This window comes from Oryza glaberrima, chromosome 3 (assembly GCF_000147395.1).
Source record: "Oryza glaberrima chromosome 3, OglaRS2, whole genome shotgun sequence".
NCBI classification, from domain to species: domain Eukaryota; kingdom Viridiplantae; phylum Streptophyta; class Magnoliopsida; order Poales; family Poaceae; genus Oryza; species Oryza glaberrima.
Window position 1 is genome coordinate 10307708 of NC_068328.1, and position 19544 is coordinate 10327251.

At 37.8% G+C, this 19544-nt stretch overlaps 1 protein-coding gene across 2 annotated transcripts; it reads right to left on the reverse strand.

Moving 5' to 3' along the window:
• Positions 1 to 34: 34 nt before the first annotated feature.
• LOC127768772 (uncharacterized) lies at positions 35 to 17863 on the reverse strand. Of its 2 annotated transcripts, none has more exons than XM_052294415.1 (23): positions 17630 to 17863; positions 16311 to 16680; positions 15400 to 15551; positions 15002 to 15238; positions 14546 to 14655; positions 14389 to 14466; positions 14194 to 14300; positions 12973 to 13067; positions 12771 to 12895; positions 12486 to 12676; positions 12255 to 12330; positions 11684 to 11852; positions 9786 to 9856; positions 8761 to 8841; positions 8617 to 8687; positions 7173 to 7269; positions 6718 to 6777; positions 5991 to 6045; positions 5503 to 5900; positions 3692 to 5413; positions 1556 to 2131; positions 1411 to 1469; positions 35 to 602 (listed from the first exon to the last, which is right to left on the reverse strand). In XM_052294415.1, the coding sequence occupies exons 2-23, from the start codon at positions 16664 to 16666 to the stop codon at positions 407 to 409; spliced, it is 5082 nt and encodes a 1693-aa protein (XP_052150375.1). In that variant the 5' UTR covers positions 16667 to 16680; positions 17630 to 17863; the 3' UTR covers positions 35 to 406. The 2 variants fall into 2 exon arrangements, with proteins under 2 accessions (XP_052150375.1, XP_052150376.1); XM_052294416.1 differs by lacking the exon at positions 17630 to 17863 and adding an exon at positions 17508 to 17625.
• Between the last annotated feature and the right edge of the window lie 1681 nt (positions 17864 to 19544).

Consider the following 19544-nt stretch of genomic DNA (forward strand, 5'->3'; position numbering starts at 1 on the left):
CATCCAATGTAACACCTGAAATTGGAGTGCATAATAAAGACGATAAACATTTTATCATTTTTATTGATGATTTACGGGGTCTATACACAACGAATAACACGGTAGTGCATTTTACACTACCAGCTTTATCTCTCTAACAAGGCCCTTGATGTTCCTTTTGTCGAATCGGTAATTGATTTTTCTTCACGAAGATCTAATGATCAGAAGCGTTAGTTAAGATCAACTTGTGCAAGCAAAACAATGCATTAAATAGTGTTAAGCTGTTGAGCATCTTGAAAACTACTTTAGTATTCCTCTAACAAAATTTTCCGCAGTAACACCTGTAGAATCATACTGTGGCTGCGAGGCAAATTCTGCTTGCACAAAAAGAAGCCTGTTAACTGGGCACTAACCATCAAGCACCACTCTACAATGATGAAAAGGTTTGTTCGATCCAATCAGATAGCCTCCGAATTTTTTTGGTCATATCAGTGCTCTTTGAGAAATAAGACTGGGCATTTGCAAGCATCACAGTCGCATCATGTCGAATAGCTTCCAGAGTTCTGTAGTAATTGTTCTCAAGCCTTATCCTAATCACCTCAATGGAAAACTGGACAGGAAACCTAGGTGTGTAGAGAAAAAGAACTCCTAAGATGATGGGAAAATTTGCTAAATAGACCATATATACATAAAATGCCAATATAATGCAACCTAAATCAGTCATTGGACTAACATATAATGCAACCAAAACTATTCAAATAAACAAGTCCTCCCTCTATCCCAAAATATGGCTACATTCGAATAAGTGAAATTAAATGGGGGATGGTTTTGATTGGTTGAGATTAGGAAGTACGGGGTGTAAATAAGAGATGTTTGTGATTAGTTGAGATGAGGGGTAGGTGGAGAAAGTACTACTATATATTTTACCAAAATTTTAATGTTTAAGTAGCTATATTTTGGGATGGAGAGAATACTAGTCATCCACCCTATGATTTTATGAGCATATATGAATAAAAAAAACTAAAGGCAAGCATATGTAAAAGAAAAGCTAAATCTATGGTTAATGCTCATTATCAGACTTGTCACCATAAAAAGAAACTCTCTATGCACAAAATATATGTTTTGGACATCATCATGGTCTAAAAATACAATTTCCACCACCAACTTCTATTATAACATAATTTTCAAGATATGTACGAATATGGTTTTTGAGGACTTATATAACATGCAGTTTTATAGGACTTACAAATATTATCTTAAAAGGTAGTGAAATAGGAGTACAAAACAGAGTGGTTTGGTGAAATAAATAGTGGTGGTTTCTAGCAAAGGACGATTTACCATTAGAAATCAAAATTTTCACTTTTATTGATGAGCACAAGATTCATACACGCACATATCAGCAACAAATGCATCAATCAATAGAAGAATTACCTGTTAATGAAATCTGATTTCTCTGCAACACTGTTCAACTTCAGAACGCCATAGCGATCCTGTAAAACCTCAATAATTTATTGTTGGAGGTCAAAACAACAAAAATTGGGTAGCAAAAGAATGTAAAATTGATAAAGAATTCCACCTGATTTCTGTGAGACAATTCGAGTAAGTTGTCCAACCCTGATAGCAATTTGTCCTTTATACCGAGATCAATGTGTGGATGTTTCCATGGGACCCACAGATTACCAGTATCATGGAGTTCCCAGGGGCTATGTGGGTGATCAGAACCATCATTCTTATACTGGATAACATATTTCTCCCATGGACTCTCAGGAAAATCAAGTGATTTAGGTTTTACGGCTGATACCCTTCCTTCCCACCAACTTCCTCCTTCCTCTAACTCATTCCTCCACCAAACTTTGCACTTATCTCTGTTAGTCCAGTTCCGATCAATAGAAGCCTCAAACCGTGTTCTTTCCACAAGAAAATCTGGAAAATTAACTAGCTCTGGCAAGGTGATCATAAATGTTCTGCCAAATCCTCTTGAAGTATCATCAATAAATTCAATAGTTAATTTACAGCAGCTTTCACCAGACCCTCTGAATGTAGTGTAATCTAGACCTTGAATCTTGCAAAGTTCTACATCTTTAAGTCCTTTGATCCGATTCCATGGGCAATCATCCAATTGCCGAGATCCTTTAAGATATTCTTCATGGCCCTACAAAAATAGCAAAGCACAAAAAGAAGAATCATAAGTAAAGACAAATGCACATTTACATGCATACGCAGGTGCATCCACTACCCTATTCATCACTGAAAGTGCTTGAAGATTTGTGCAAGAATAAGGTGGGAGGCTAATTTGAGTTTTAGAAGTTTGTGTGAATCTTAAGGTATATTTGACATTGATAACGACAGTGCATGTGGAGAACATGTTTGGGAGTTTGGACAAGTCCAGATAAAAAACCTTCAAAATTTTAAGCGTCAATTTCTATTGAATATTGTGATTCAATATGTGAAAACCATGTGTAATTTGCTTCAGAACATATTATAATAAGAATTACTAGTCAATGTTGAATTTTAGAGACGTCAGTTTCCAAAATGTTATCATGGCTAGATGGAGTGCTTTTCTAGGAGTGACTTGTACAGGTACTCCACTAATTTTAATACTTGATGTCCATTTTTCCCTCACCATCAAATCAACCATCCTATTAGTGTGGGTGGAAAGTAAGAAAAGTGCAAAGTTTATGTTATAAATACTACATTGATACATTCAAATATGTGTCCTCTAAAATGAGTGCGATGGAATGTTAAAAACTTTGGTCTCAAATACTTGCAAAAATATTAAGATTTGACATGTGAAAATATAGTTAGTAAAATTTGTTACTGAAAGTTCTTTCATATCAATATCTTAATATCAATAGTTTGTCCCTCCGGTTCCATATTTCTTGACATTTTGGACAATGACACGGTCTTCAAAATATATCTTTGACAATATTTTTCTATTATAATATATACAATAAATAAATACTTTTTTACTTTTATTATAGTACTTTGGTCTTGTTCGTTTCTCCAACAAGACGGAGATGAAATTTTGGATACTCGTGGCATGCTTTTCAAACTGCTAAACGGTGTGTTTCGTGTGAAAACTTTCTATATGTAAGTTGCTCTAAAATGTTAGATTAATCCATTTTTCAAGTTTGTAATAATTAAAACTCAATTAATCACACGTTATTACCACCTCGTTTTACGTGAAACACTTAATCTTTATCTTCATCTTCATCTTCAGAAGATTTAAACACCACCTTTGTAAGACAAATCTACATATGTTGTTCTAGTGCTTGTAAACTACTTCCTCCGTTTCAGGTTATAAGACTTTCTAGCATTGCCCATATTCATATAGATGTTAATGAATCTAGACACATAATTGTGTCTAGATTCATTAACATCTATATGAATGTGGGCAATGCTACTAAGTCTTATAACCTGAAAATATGTGTCTAGATTCATTAACATCTATATGAATGTGGGCAATGCTAGAAAGTCTTATAACCTGAAACGGAGGTAGTAGATATTTTTAAAGTTTATTGATAGTCAAAGTTATAGAAGTTAGACCTTAATCTTGTCCAAAATGTCAAGAATTATGGAACCAGGGGGATTAAAATGACTTTAAAGGTGTGTATCGGGGACAGCACTAATGTCCTAGATGAAAAGTAAAAATATGGACGTAGTACGCATCGCACTTTTTGCAAGTATAATAAAGTACGAAAAACTACATTACCTGCCTCAAGTACATAACCTCATCACCAAGTTGAGGAATATAACGGTAGCTATCTTCATGCTCTAGCAACATCAGCCATGAATACTTCATAGATACCTGCTTCCTTTTCTCCAATAGATGTGTACCAGGAAAGTTAGAACTCTCTCTTTTGTTCCTAGTAGACCTCAAACCAACAGTTTTCAAGTTTGATTTCCACATGACATCACGCACATCTGTAACAATACGCCTCCCACTAGTTGATGCTTCATGGGAACTATAAGAATTTTTAGCTTGAGTGGTATCATCAGTGTATGCATATGACCTCCTCGCGCTTCTTCGCAAAGTAGCACTATCAGGTTTAACAGGACTGTAATCTGTAGGTTGATAACCGTCATCATCATTGGATACGGAAGTGCTCTCCCCATTTCCATATGCATCTGAATCCAAATTTTTCTTGTGCTTATTTGTCTTTGATCTTTTGTAAACTGCACTATATGTCTTTGCAGGATCTAAGTGCCACTTTTTTGAATCATCCAGACTAGTGCTTTTATCTGTGCGTTCCGGCAAACTTTTCGACACAGTAAGGATGCCGTCATTCGTATGTTGATTAAGGGCAGAACCCTCATCATGCAGCATATGACCTTTATCATGTTCAGAGTTCATGTCATTCCCTACTGCAGTAGTAATTCTTGATTTGTCTGATGAACCTGCTCCATCTGCAAAGCTTCTTGATCTGAATTTCAGCTTCAAGGATATAGTCTGGGGAGTACTATGGACTTGTTGGTCATGTTCCCCCTCATATCCTTCATCTACATGAGCATTATTATCACTGGCTATCCTTTCTTTGTCCAGCAAATTATCCTCACTACAATCATCAATTTTGAGGTTTTCCAGATTTACTGCATGTTGAATCTCTTGTGAATTCAGTTCAAACGTTTGCTGGATTTCATCACCATTGAGCATCTTCTTACTATCTGGTTGGTCAACATTCTGTGGAACAGCATTATTTGAAGTAGGCCATGTGTCTCCGGCTGAAGAGTCGCCAAACTTGAATCGCTTAGAAGACCGCACCTTTACCTCACCCCATTTGATTGTGCTGTTATTGTGAAGAGCAGAAACATCATGTGGATCAGAGATCTCAGTTTGCACTCCATCTGTTAGTTCAGCCTTTAATGCAGAGGAAGATCCCGGCTCAAAATTTGGTTTGGTCTCAACTGCTTCACGATTGGTTGGAGAAAGAGCCAACCCTTCTCTATCCTGAGTAGAGCACTCTGTTTTTCTGTTTCCCATAGTAAATTGAACTTTTAAATCACGGCGCGGTATCCTAAGGACCAGCTTCCTATTACTTCCAGAGTTTCCATGAGTTTCAGTGAACTGAGAAGGTTGTGTAACATCATCTAAGTCATACCTGGAATTACTCTCTCTACCAAGTCTTAGCTGGCCATTCCATGCTAAATGTTCAGCTTCTGTGCTTTCTGTGTTCAGCTCACTGTCTGAGAAACTGCTCTCAGAGTCATCTTCATCCTCTTCTGTTGAAGCTCCAATCTTTGAGAGAAAACTGAGTGCATTGCGAGCAGCACGTCTCTGAGGCCGCAATCCCTTAGATTTGGGGGATTTTTTCCTTTTGCTTGAACGACCATTCCTAGACTTCCTGCTTTTATGTGGCCTTGACACTTGAGGCACATCACGCTCGTCAAAATTTCTTTTCTTAACTCGACGACCAGATGAAGTAACCACACCCCCCTGTCGAAGATACAATGAAAAGGTAAACAAGTCAAAAATCAGAAGGTGGCATAAAAGAAGAAGGAATGATCACGATTGTTGCCTCTTACATCTGATTTTTTCTTTTTTCTTCTCGATCTGCGGAGAGCGCTATCAGTAAGGTTATCCCCATCAATTTCTCCACTTGAGTACGAAGCACCAGATGAATCACCATTCAAAGCCTCATGTTCCCCTTCACTAGAATGCTCATCCAGGCCATCGTACTCAGAATCAGTATCATCTGAAATAACCTCATTTTCTGGTTCAAGCTCAATGAAGTCTGTTATCTCTGGAAGTGGTTCCCACCTATCTGGATCAATAACTGGGATGATTTGATATTCACCAGTGGTTGCATTGTAAGTGGGACCGACAGCAAAATTCACGGAGGGAGGTCGCCACTCAATACCCAGGGTACCTAACCGTCGTTTCTGGTACATACTCTGGAAGGGCTCTGGATAGGGTATCATACCTGCAATCAACAAATCATAAGTACAAGTATACAGGTGGCTAGAAGCCTCTACTTATACTAGGCTAGAAGGATGGCATACAATGTACATACCAGAGTCACACAGAAGGTCTTGCATATTTCTCCTATAAGGTGCAAGCTGTGTTTCCTGGATTAATGAAGGAAAAAGCATAAAGAAAACCAACATAGGTCATGATGCACTTTGTGAACCAATAAAAGGCAGCTTGACACAGGTTAAGAATAACCAGAGTTCAGTAGCTTCTGGAGTTGTTTGTTTAGTAATGTTTCGATATTTCCTTAGCCTTGCAAAAGTTCACTAGATTGAACCCTTTGTGGGGTTACTATTGAATAGATTTTTTTTTTTAATGCACTACATCTACTATGAAAAGAAACATTAATTAACTACATGACAATAATGTTGTGGATACCATGTTTACTCAAAGAGAGAATAGATGCAGAATTGCAGATACCTCAGACTAAACAGATTGTAGTAAGCAACAAAAGCGATCCAAAACATCCTGCTTAATTAAATACTTCACTAAAAGGTAAAATGTGTATACTATGAAAAAAATCATAATGACGAATTTCTTCAAAGCAAGATTCATATTGTTGATTGCAATTCCATTCATCTGTTAGATATTCAGGACAAAGTAAATGAAAATTACAAATTTAAAAGAAACCCCCAAAGCATATTACATGATGAATTAGAATGTAACAGTTAATCACACAAATTGAAAAGATCATTATATATAGCAAAGAAACTAAACAAGTCAGTTAGCTAATGCTTAAGCTAGGACACTATTCATAACTTTGAACAAACCTGATCAATAACATTTCCATTCGTGTCTTGGATAAGAGGCCGGTAGTCTCCAAGGAAGAACTGTTGAAAACATATAAATAGTATCATTAAATACATAAAAATATTTTCCCAAAATGAGGGGAGATCTGAGCAAAAATATCTGGGTACAATCATGCAAACTCTCAACTTGAGCTGCCTTATGAGGTTCTCATAGACCAGGTTTAGGGCCACAGCCACAGGGATAGACAATTATGTGAGTAAAACTTAGGGCCTAATAGTGGAAGTCACATTCTCATACATGAGCGAACAAAATAACATACTCAAACTAATGCCAAAGAGAAAAACTCATTTCCCACGGCTAATCCAATGGTTCATCTCATCACAAGGACGGGGCAGTTTACATGATTGCACCCAAACATTGGTTTACACCAGGTATTCCCTACAATAACTCGAAAGTTGGGTAACAATATTTGTACCTGATCATATTTCGCATCCTTCTGCGACTCTCCCTGCCCTGTACCAATAATGAATATTTGTCCAATTTCATCGGAGAGAATCAGTGATGTCCCATCCCTGAATGGTCCAGCATAATATTAAGAACATAAAAAATAAATAATTTAGATTAATCAACAATACAAGTAATTGATCAAAGTTCTCTTTTCCATTTTAAATGGTCCTGATGTTTCTAAGTTAATATATCACATACTAGCATAATAAATAACTAAATTCAACAGCTCTAGTAAGTCTAGTGGAGTATTAATATTGACAGGGTGATAGTCGCCTTAATCTTTTTTTTAAAAAAAAAAAACATTGGAGTGCAGAACATCTAGAAGGAAAAATAATACCAATATAATGTTTATATTCTCTTTGAGTTGTGTCCAAAATGAGTATAAACTACTCCTTCCATCCTAAACTATAGCAGCATCTAGCATTCAAAATTCCAAAATATTGCAACTTCTCCACCTACATTCTCTTTTCAACCAATCACAACCTGCTCCCATTTAATTCCTCCACCTACTTTCTCTTCTCAAACCAATCACAACCTTCTCCTATTTAATTCTACCTATTTCCTTAATAAACATGTCCAACCTCAAAAGTTCTTATATTTTGGAAGAGATAAATGTCCAGATAACATAGGTACATCGTCAAACCAATAGTCTATGTATCAAACTAACCAGGCATTTAAAAACAAATGTTTACAAGTGCAAATAATTGACTGATCCAAACTAATTGTTCTGCCCATTATGGCATTATCAGTTAATTTTAAGTCGGTGATACCAAATCATCTTTACAGTTATAATCAGGATCTGCGCTAGATTATGAAACATGCCCTTTCTCAAGATCTAAAACAGCAAAACCACAAGACCAAATGGAACAGAAAGAAATTTAGGATCAATACTAGTTATATTTAGAAAGAAAAAGGGAATGAACAACCCCAATTGCATATAATAACACCTTAGCCCAAGTTTACTGTACAGGTTTACCAGCCAAGTGGTGGGTTTAGTTCCACATGGATAGCCCCATTTCATACTTTAGTTAGAGTTGCACATAAACCTTGGAGAACCAATCGCACCAACCAGGTTAACCATTTTAGGCAAAGCAGGGACAGAAGATGAACATGTCGCAATGTCAGTATAGTGCTACAGATGGATGTACCTTGGGTTACAAGTGAGCACTTCAGTGGAAGATAATTTTGACTTTTAACCAGATCAAAAAAGATGAATACGATGGCTAAAGTATCACAGTATTCAACAAAGAGATTTGAGGAAAACAATGAGATTGAACAACAAAATCAACAAAAATATTTCTATGCAAACTCAAGATTCCTAAATAGTGAGATGAATAGATGACAGTGCTACTTAATAGATTTGAGAAAAATAAAAGGATGATGCTGTGAAGAAATTCTACAGTGACACTTACGGTGAGAACTTCCCATCAACTAACTTGAAATGCCCAGTTTCATATATCTGTACAGGCTTCCCTTCCCAAATCTGGATAGAGAAAAACAGATGTTCAGCCTGGAAGATTGTGAGAAGAATAGAAAAAATCTGGCAAGAAACTTACATCCCATATGATTGTCTTTCCATCATACCCAGCACTCATAGCTATACGGGGGTTGAATGGATGCACATCAAGAACAAATGTCTGTTGAGAATGAGGGTGGTCAAATTTCATAAGAGAACATAACTCTAGGCAAGGGTCACAGCTTTTGTGAAAAATTGAAGTTGAAAGAAAAAAAACACAAATAAAAATGAAAGAGAATGCAGATCATGGCATTGCAACAGAACAGAACTGCAACAAAACAGAGCAGACAGATCACTGATTCATTCAAGCAGTTTAATACATAGATTCACTCATGGAATTCATGCAAATTTTAGTGGGACCACACCAGAAAACTTGTTTCCATTCAAAGAGAGCTCATTACCCAGAAAAATAAAATAAAAAGGATAAGTGACAACACAGGTCCAACAAGCTTCAATCATGGCAAGAGAAAAATGGTTATATATGTGAGAATACAACAGATTATACTGAACTGTAGCTGCTGAGTAAAAATACTGCCAATAATCGAACGATGAAATGGCTATGAAATAAATTGGGTTAAAAATAACTCGAAACACGCTAAGGTAAAAGGTGATATTACCAATGCTTAATACTAAACTGCTCAATGGAATTTGCAACATGAAGCAACACTCAGTGATTTCATTATTTAAGAACTATGAGAAAAATGATTAAGTATTGAATCGCAGAGAAACAAGAATTGGCAGGTTGCATTCTCATACTGTCCTGTTCTTTAAAAAAAAAATCTTTGTAAAAGATTTACATCTCCAAAGCTACCATATCCATGTTTCCTGTTTCAGTAATGTTTTGTATGCCTTTCAGTCCATGCTCTTGCCAGGATGCTAGCACACTTACAAAAAAAGTATGAATAGTTACAATTGTACTCCACGAACATGTGAATAGCATGCTAAGTTGCTAACTCAAAGAGTTACAATTATAAGTGATGAAAATAACATGAATGAAAGCTCTATGACTGTTAATTTGCAATAATGTCAATAATTTAAAAAACATAATGCATGTCACATGCTTACTGATTCTTTATGCCCAATCAATGAATGTACCAAGCTCCCATCAGAAGCATTCCAAACACAAATTCTGCAATCTGCGGGACATAATACATATTTAAGGGAAATGAATACAGATGATAACAAAAATAGAAAAGGAGACTATGCAAAAAAAATGGAAAGAACAGTTTATCCTAAGTCTTTAGATGGATGCCCCAAACTGCAAAACATGGAGTGAGGCAACCATGGAGGCTTCTACATGCTAGGTACTCTAAACCAATTATCAATTTCATCATATCGGTCCCTGAGGTTAACTACTTTGAGCTAATAATAAAAATAATAAAGAGAATTATGCTACTAAGCGTCTCTCTGTTTTTCAAATGAGCAATAGCTACTGCAATCACAAAAGCATAATAACCTCTAAGTTTATAATTCACATGGTGGAAAATTTCCATCAGTTGGCAATAATGGTAAGACACAAGTAGGGGTGGGCGTTCGGTCTGACCGAAAAATTCGGTTCGGTTCTTCGGTCTTTTGGAAAATTCGGTCTTCAGGATCACAAGACCGATCGGTCTTCCAAAAAACTCAAGACCGAGCATTTCGGTCTTCGGTTAGTTCGGTTCGGTCTCGGTCATGACCGAACTCACCAGAAAAAATAATCGCAAAAAAATTTTGAAGTACAAGATCGATAAAAATGCAACTCCGATGAAAGGGCTAAAATATGATGATGCCACCAAGTAGCAAGTAGAGCATGATATGGAAAAAAAGGCAAATCAAGCAAATAAAACTTGGATCCCATCGATGTCAACCACTCCAGATCCCATCCATCTCTCCCTCGTCGCTATTCCCGCGGGCCGCATCTCCCAAGTCCCAACAGCCTACTACCGCCATCGAAGCTCTCAGGTCGCCGAGGGGAGGACAGGGAGGTGAGCAGGAGAGGGAAGGTGAAGCGGTCCGGTTGGGGGCGGACAGCGCGGCCACGGAGGAAGCGAGAGCCGAGAAGAGCGGAAGCGGAGAGCGACTCGTGCGCCGTGGGGGCATGGGGAGTTGTGGGCGAACTGATTTTTCTTTTTCAGATACTCGATCATGGGGACTGGGACTGGGAGGATGAGGTCATGACTGGTGGCTGTGGTAGCCGGATGGATGGGGAGTTGGTTTTTGCTATACGTGATGAGGAATTGGGCCTAGTGGGCTGAGATGTCATGTGTTATTGGGCCACTGATAAATTTCGGTTTTTTCGGTCAATTCAGTTAACCGAGTCATGAAACCGAATTGACCGAAATAAATTCGGTTAGTTGGAAGCACAGACCGAATTTTTCGGTCTCGGTCTCGGTTATTTCGGTTCGGTCTTTTTCTGCCCACCCCTAGACACAAGGTCCCTAACACAAATGTCTTGCACTAGATAGGATGCAGGGGAAAATAATCACCATAAGTCATTGATGATTGTGGAACAACTGAGCATTGAGTTAAATCAATTCACTGATACTAAAGGATGAGGCATCAATCGACCTAGTTAGACTGTTGAGGGCCTTGCTGGCATGCACACATCTCACATCTTCATTACTACTTAATAGCTAGTTAGCTACTATGAGGTTTAGGCATGAAAGCAACATTTAAAAAAATGAGGCTGATTTAATGCTCAAATCAAAATGGCTCTCCCGATTGAACCTATTTATTTATCAGTTTTCATTTGATATGGCCATGATTTAATATTAACTCATGGCTTGTTTGGACATAATACCTTCCTATATAATTAAGTAACTGCAATTAATTTGGAGATATGCAATGACTTCCTCAACACTAATATGTCACTTTAACAACTCAAATATCATGGCATGCAAATATGTAAGCCAAAACAAAAGAAGCAAAATGTCATATTGGTATGATTGCAATGAAAAAGATATAAAGGAATAAACAAAAGATACCCATGATAGCAGCAAGCACAAAGCGGTTATCCAAACTCCAAACAATCATATTAACACCACGAGGAGTAGGCTGGTATCTTTGACGTGGACCACCACGAGGTGGTTGAGGAGCCATTGGAGGTGGAGGAACTTTAAGATGGTAAGCTCGTGTCCAACGTCCAACCTTTCCCTGGATCAACACCAATAACATGTCATGAAAAAAAAATATTTTTGAATGGAAGTATAGAGAAAGAGCACTAAAGATGTCTGCATTTCCACAGTACAGATTAGCAACCAATAAACGTGCCTTACCCAGTATGTGTGGTACAATATTACAGTTGGTTGCTAAGGCAGGTAGATTGTACACTGGCCAACCCTTACTAAACAACCTCTAACACTAGCAATTCATCATGTGAAACAATGAAAATACACGGTGATCGCATAAGAAAACAAAATGGGCAATTATTCAGCAAGCGTTTCATATACCGTAGCAATGGACAGAACAGGCAGTTATGCAAATCACAATATAACTGTTAATCTAAAAACACTTTTTCAGGAGCGAAATCAAGAGATCTAGATCACATGAGCTTACATGTGATCTCCGAGATCGTGGAACCCAGATAATTGCACTGCCATCACGGGAGCAGGTGACAATATTATGTGTGAACCTAGCAAAAGCAGAAAATTTCAGCTGAAGTGAAACCGTTGAAACCAAAAAGGCACAATTTGCACAATAGGTAAGATAACTGAAGGAGCTAAAGACATTAACACAATAAACATGTATAAGGAACAAGCAGACCATAAATAAGAGTAAAATACTGACCAGGAGTTTCTTAGCTTAAGATTATTTTCTTCCTTAATGGTGTGAGTGGTGTCAACTGAAAAGGACCTAGAAGCCACCGCACATCCACTAAACTGCACATAGTTTACATCATTTTCATGGCCAGACAATAGATCCATCTCATGATTCGGCTGGTCATGTTCCTCAGAAGAACTCTTGCAAGCATTCCATACCTGCAATCAACATTTCTAATGAAAAAGGGCAATTCACCTATTGATTTTAAAATCAGTAGTTCACTAGTGGACGACAACAAAATAAATAATATACCCTTGCAAAGGTGTCTGAGCTACCAGTAACAAATACAGTTCCATTCGCATTGAACGCACAACATAAGATTTGGTGATTCGTTGGTTGAACTTGAACAGCACTAGAAGATGCATCACCACCCTTCCCTGGCATAAACACCACATAATTGAATTAACTAGATATAGGCATTACCCAGGCAATGGACATGCTTCAATAAACTAACCAGGGGCAACATCTGGAGGTTTTGGTATATATATACGTGGAGATTGTTGAGATTGTCTGGCATCCCAAATCCTGCATGTCCCATCATCTGATGATCTGCACACCAATATTGTGTACAGAATTGAGAGAAAAATAGCAAGCAAATAACAAATTGCAAGATCAAGGGTACATACAGCAAACAAGATAAGGCTATATCACAAGAATATATATGGAATAAACATATTGTAATAAATCTGACATGCATAAGCATTCTTCATGGTATGAAAATCGCACTTATGAGATCTGCAGCGTTCAAAAAGAAAGTTACATTTACATTAAAGAAAAATCACATGATACACCATGGGGTGTACCATTTCCTTTATTAGGAAATGGCATACTAGTGTCCACTAGAACAGTTACATAATTCACATAGGTATTAGTAACTTTAGTTGCTATGTGCACAAATAAGTAGGACTGAACAAATTAAGTTCACTCACATACTCTGGAATAGATAAGTCTTCATATATCGCCTGTGATATACTCCCTCCGTTTCAGGTTATAAGACGTTTTGACTTTGGTTAAAGTCAAACTACTTTAAGTTTGACTAACTCTATGGAAAAAAGTAGTAATATTTACAACACCAGCATAGTTTCATTAAATCAATAATTGAATAAATTTTCATAATATATTAGTCTTGGGTTAAAATTACTACTTTTTTCTACAAAATTAGTCAAACTTAGAGTAGTTTGACTTTGACCAAAGTCAAAACGTCTTATAACCTGAAACGGAAGGAGTAGTAAACAACTTACAGATATATCTCTGCAGTTTCCTTTTAGTGTGTACATAAGTAGTTTGGTGTCTCAGACAAGCTTCAGGTTTGGCTAAGGCTACATTCGTTTCTCTGGCTTGGGAACTCATTCCCTCCGCACGGAAAACGGAGCGGTCCATTAGCACGTGATTAATTAAGTATTAGCTAATTTTTTTTTAAAAATGGATCAATATGATTTTTTAAGCAATTTTCATATAGAAACTTTTTTGCAAAAAAAAGTAAAGTTTAGCAGTTTGAAAAGCGTGTGCGTGGAATACGAGGGAGAGGGGTTGGGAACAAAGAGCAACGAACACAGCCTAAAGCAGATTGAACACCGAATTGTATACCATAGACTGATGACAAGTTTATCCTTTCAGTTTATGCTTTTATGAAAATACTATAGAATAAAGTATTCAGAAAGATACGAGCACTCACGACAACAGCTGGAAAGCAGCACCGGGCCTTGGACTAAATGCAATGGCGGTTACAACCCCTGTATGCCCCTTCAGCACTGAGATAGGCAGGCCATCAGGTATACGCCACTACATTAGTGAGTAGTAAACAGAGTCATTAACAGGAAAGGAAGAAAGATATTATCACAGTTATTGAGAAAGCATACAATGAACTTACAACTCTAATAATGAAATCATTGGATGAAGATGCTACCACAGCATTATTGGAACTCACTGCGAGGTCAGTAATATCACCCTTAATTCGAAAAAAAAGGGCAGTAAGTTTTCTGATGAAAGGTTGTAAATGTTATTATGTTACAATAAGCAAAACTTACTTCATGACCTCGGCAGCTAGCCAGACAAAATGCTGTTTCCATTGCCCAAATTTTAACAAGGCGATCATCAGAACCAGTAATAACATAACGTCCCGTTCGATCAAAAGTAGCTGCAGAAACAGAAACAATCTCAGTCTGAAAAAACAATAGAGCAGATAAAAGAGAGAAAATGTAAAAAACAACAAGGTATGATGGTCTAGAACAAATTAACAAAAGGACAAGGCAGTAGCTACATTTGTTGAAGATATAGGGATAAGTTCTTTAGTAATGTTGCATAATTTAGCAAATTGTAAAGTTAATATCAGTAACCATTTTGCTGAATAGACCGTGGCAGTATGGCGCATATGGTCACTGTAGATACTCAAAACAACAACCATGGAATGATGTATCCACGGAAAAATATTCAAATAACTTATTCAAGCATTATGTGTTAAGAAAAAAGAAAGACCAACAGACCACAATACACAGCATTTTGATGTCCCCTTAATCTCTTTATAATCTGCATCTTTTCAACAAGGGTCGATGGCTTTGCAATGGCATAGCATGACGCGCGTACAGACGGAGCTCGGCGATGTTTAGTGAAACCGCCAATCTCTCTCAGACTTAAACCATGAACTTGATCGGCTTGTATGTGTGGCCAACGGAGATAACGCAACAGCTTGGGATTTTCCTTTTCTTGCCTGCTTGTATCAGCTGAAGGATCCAAGATTTCTCATAAGCAGTTCAGCACATAGCAATTATAACAGCGAAAATGTACATAACATAAATCAAACTAGCGAAACTAAGAACACAAGGTTGGGTAGAAATGAAATTATAAACAGCTCATCGGGACTAGAAGAACATAGTGTACATACATGCAAGAAGGGAGAAGGAACTTGATCCAAGAAGCGTTGGGACATCAGCAGCATTTGGAGAAACCCCTCCAACCAAGCCATGTGGGTGGCAAGAACTAAAAATCAGCTGCTTTAAAAGCTTTACCAAGTGGTCTTTACCAATGTGGGGGTATCTACAAAATGAGCAGCATAAACAAAAGTATGTGAAATGCTCAGTGTCATGTGATCATTGAGAAAATAAAGCAGATAATAACTGGTCTGCCACGGCAAGGGACAGTTGTATGTGTTTGTTCATCTGTTATGCTCAAATTATATCCTAACACATTAACAAACTAGCAGCAGTTTAAGAAACATAAAGCTTCATCAGTTCAATATTTGTCCCAAAAATACGAAAACGTTGTATGTTCACCTTCTATGTTATACAATGCAACCTTTGCAGAATACAGGTTTGAGAACATAAAGTTTAATCAACTCTAGGTAAGTTACACAAACACTGAAAAACATACTAGTATTCTTTCTGTTCACTCCCATTGTGAAATGTTATATATGTAATACCATTACAAAAAATCTGACGTTTCAGAAACAGTATGATTCATCAGCTCTAGAATCTAGACTAGCACACCAGGGAAGAGTGATGAAGTATGAACTCCACAGGAGAAGACAAATGGATACAATACCAGATATTTTTCAATTGTTTCCCAATTTTACTCTAAGAAACTGAGAAGCATCTCCAGTTCACTACAGGCATAATATTATTTTTATGTGCTCCGAGCAGAATGAACCTCTAGTTTCTTGCGTCATAAAAATCCTTAATTAACAATAATTAATATAATAGCACAAAACTGGTCTGGAAATTTTCACTTTGAATTCCAGACCTCAACATCCTGATGATCTTTCAGAACCAACATTGGAATGAACGGATAAATAGTTACCTCTCAACTAACTTTAGGTATCCCAAAGGGAGTGATATGCCATCATCATTTTCTTCACCGCTATGAAAACCACCTCGTGAATACCAAGCATGATATCTTCTAGGTAGCAGCTGATGTTCAAGGAGCTCATTGCAGAGTTCTCCAACAGTCCGCTTAAATGGACCATGTGATAAAAAATGCATGATGAGAAAGTAAACTTCCCTCATATCAACATCAACATCAGCCTCAGGTGGAACATCTGTTGCTACCACTGGATTGACAGAATTAACCTTCTCAAGTTCCTGACTTGGAAAATCCAGGGGCACCATACTAATGGAGGCCGCATTACCAGAAGGTTGGTGTTTTCTAAGAGCCATGTATACAGCACCAACTGAAGTGGGAAATAATAACAAATAAGCATATACAAGCTTTAATTACTGAACAATTATGAAAATCCACGTCAGAAAGGAGCTTAACAAATAAAGAGGTAATGAAAATGTAAGAATATATTGAAGGACATGAAACATGGAGAAATAAGACTTCTAAATATTACACCAATAACATGTTTTAGACCGATACAGCTGAATTAACTTTTCTAGTGAAGTAATATGATTGAACTTAGTTACTAGCAATAGGTTCAGATGCAGCCACTCAACAGATCTAATAAGGGTTTTAGCTTTGAGGGATCATGGTATAACCCAATTATAATGTTTAGTTGGGGACCCTGACGCTCTTTTCCTTTTTCGATTAGCCTTGCGTTGGTGATGGATCAAAATCTATCTATTCCACGAAGTGTGGAGTTAGATCTGATGGCACAATCATCCTCTAGTTCCTCATCAAGCCATACACACTATTAGTTCTCTCATCACTAAAACCCTAAGTTCCAGAGCATCAGAAAACCAAGCAGATACAACATTCAAACCAGGCAATCATGTATATCATCCACCAAAGCCCCAACGACTACGAACCCACCAAGGTCATATCCAAAACTATGACAGCGAACCCCCCCCCCCCCCCCCATACACACACACACACACACAAAGTCCTCAACCCTAGCCGTAGTACCCGCCAAATTCGTCGCAATTCTCTGCAAATCGGGGTTCTAGAACGTTTCCGACGACCGCCACAACCGGCATCACCACATCCTCCGCACACAAACGAGCAACAGAGAGCCCTTGTGGGGGAACAAAATCAAAATAAGCCGACATTACAACGAACCTAATCAAATCCGCGACTAACTGGGCGGATTAGGGCACCTCGAGAAGGAAGGACACGATCTCCCGCAGCGAAAACCACACCAGCAACAGCAATCCAGGCAAGCTACGTTAGGGCATCCGTACCAGCGCTAGAGGAGGAATCAGCCCGGATGCATCGCCCGTCCGTCCTCTCCCCCCCACACGCCGGCCCAGCGGAGACGAGGAGGGCGGGGTCCCCCGCCGCCTCCGAGGTCGCCGCGGCGTCGGTGCCCGCGCGCGCGCTTCCTCCTCGGGCGGTGGCGAAGGGAGGTGGGCTCGGCGGCGACGGGCTCGCGCGGGGGGTTGGGCCAAGGGGAGGAGAGGAGAGAGAGGGACGAGGGAGATGGGAGAGAAGGGGGGAGGGGGTGCGGTGCGGAAGGGGATCCCCTCTCTGCGCTCGGACTACAGTGTTTTGTGTTACGCCCGATGCGGCCCTCTCCACCGTCCGATCAAGCCCCACCGCAACATCGAAGGCTAATAGATGCGGTGCTTTTATTACTGAAATTTTTACATTTTGACCCTTTCGAGAAAATTTCAGGTTTTCTAATGGCTTGTTTTAGTACGGCACAGGACTATGTTAAATATGGTCCAAGCTATATATTGGGACGGAGTAAATATGAAGTAAACTGGTATAAAATCAATAATAAGTACATACCATGTATGCCATAATTTACATGCTTACATAATAATGGACCGAATGAGAAAAAAGAATATGATGGTATGTGGGACTAACATGGACCGAATTGATTTCGGTATTTTTACATAAATGGAATAAAGTTTAAGGTATAAATATGGTCTTTTAATCCTTCCGAGGTGTTGCGTAGAAATAACGATAGCTATTAAATGTAATTGATTATAGGAACATAGTATTTATTTGTGTAGATTAGTGTGTCAACTTAGAAAATAGTGTGATGGCATGTAATCCTTAGGAGTATGCATATTAGTAGTTCATGTGGTATAGTGTTTTTAAGACTTTATAAATATATTGAATAATATTTTATAAAATATAATTTTGACGAGAATAATTGTTGCATTTAAAAACATGCGAGCTTTTTTAAACATGTTATGGGCATGTTTGAAAGTGTTGATGGATAATAGATGAAACTGAGTTCATGGTGATTATTCGATGGTCGAAATGAATGTATTAAATATTAGAAAGATGTTAGGTTGATTTAAAAGGATTTTTCTAATAAATGTTGAGAGAAAGTGTTTGCAAAAACTACACCGTTTAAGATTTTGGGAAGTGTGCTTGCGGTAATATGGTGACCATAATAATAAAAAATAGTCATATGCCTTGTTGGTTAGTTGTAAAAAAAAAAAAGAATCCCATGGTGCTACTATTCCAGGTTCCTTTGGAAGATGGGATTTTGTAGGATTTTCAAAGGACTAAAATCCCATATGAACTATTCCTGCATGCTCCTTTGGATTGTAGGATTGGACTAGCAAATTTTCCTATGGCACCATTCCTTTCCTCCACCTTTTGAAGTATTTCAAACATGAGCTCAAACCACATGTTTTGATTTCCTTTGGGAAGTCAAGGCACCTTTTCTCTTCATCTATTCTCTCAACTCTAATCTGATAATATTTCTCCTCTAAAAAATCATGCAAGTTTCCTATGGTGTATCCAAACAACATGTTTGATTAATTCATTTATTTTTCAATTCCTATAAGATTGCTCGTGTCATGACATTCGATTCCTGCATTTTTTCCCATTCCTAAGTATTTATTAGTGATATACTGTAGATTTATATTGTTGTATGATTAAGTAACCGGTACAAATACATGCCTTAAAAAGATTCAAGACAAATGTTAAGCACTAAATTTGGGTAAATCCAAATGATGGATTGCTATACATGCAAAATGGACTAAAGGCACATTACTAATGTCATTTTAGATATTGCCATGATATGTAATAAATAATAATAAAAAAAGAAAGTTTGACTGGAGACTTGTTGAAAACAAGAAGTACTTGTGACAAAAGGAAGTATTTATTGGTATAACTAATTGATACCCTGCGCTG

Bases quoted from the DNA above. Each gene is read 5' to 3' on its own strand.
- LOC127768772 (XM_052294415.1), bottom strand. From the start codon at position 16,666: ATGGCTCTTAGAAAACACCAACCTTCTGGTAATGCGGCCTCCATTAGT. The intron at 14,656-15,001 runs GTCTGTTGGTCT...CTGTTTCTGCAG, and splicing joins TCAAAATGCTGTGTATTGTG to CTACTTTTGATCGAACGGGA. The intron at 14,301-14,388 runs GTAAGTTCATTG...TCACTAATGTAG, and splicing joins ATGATTTCATTATTAGAGTT to TGGCGTATACCTGATGGCCT.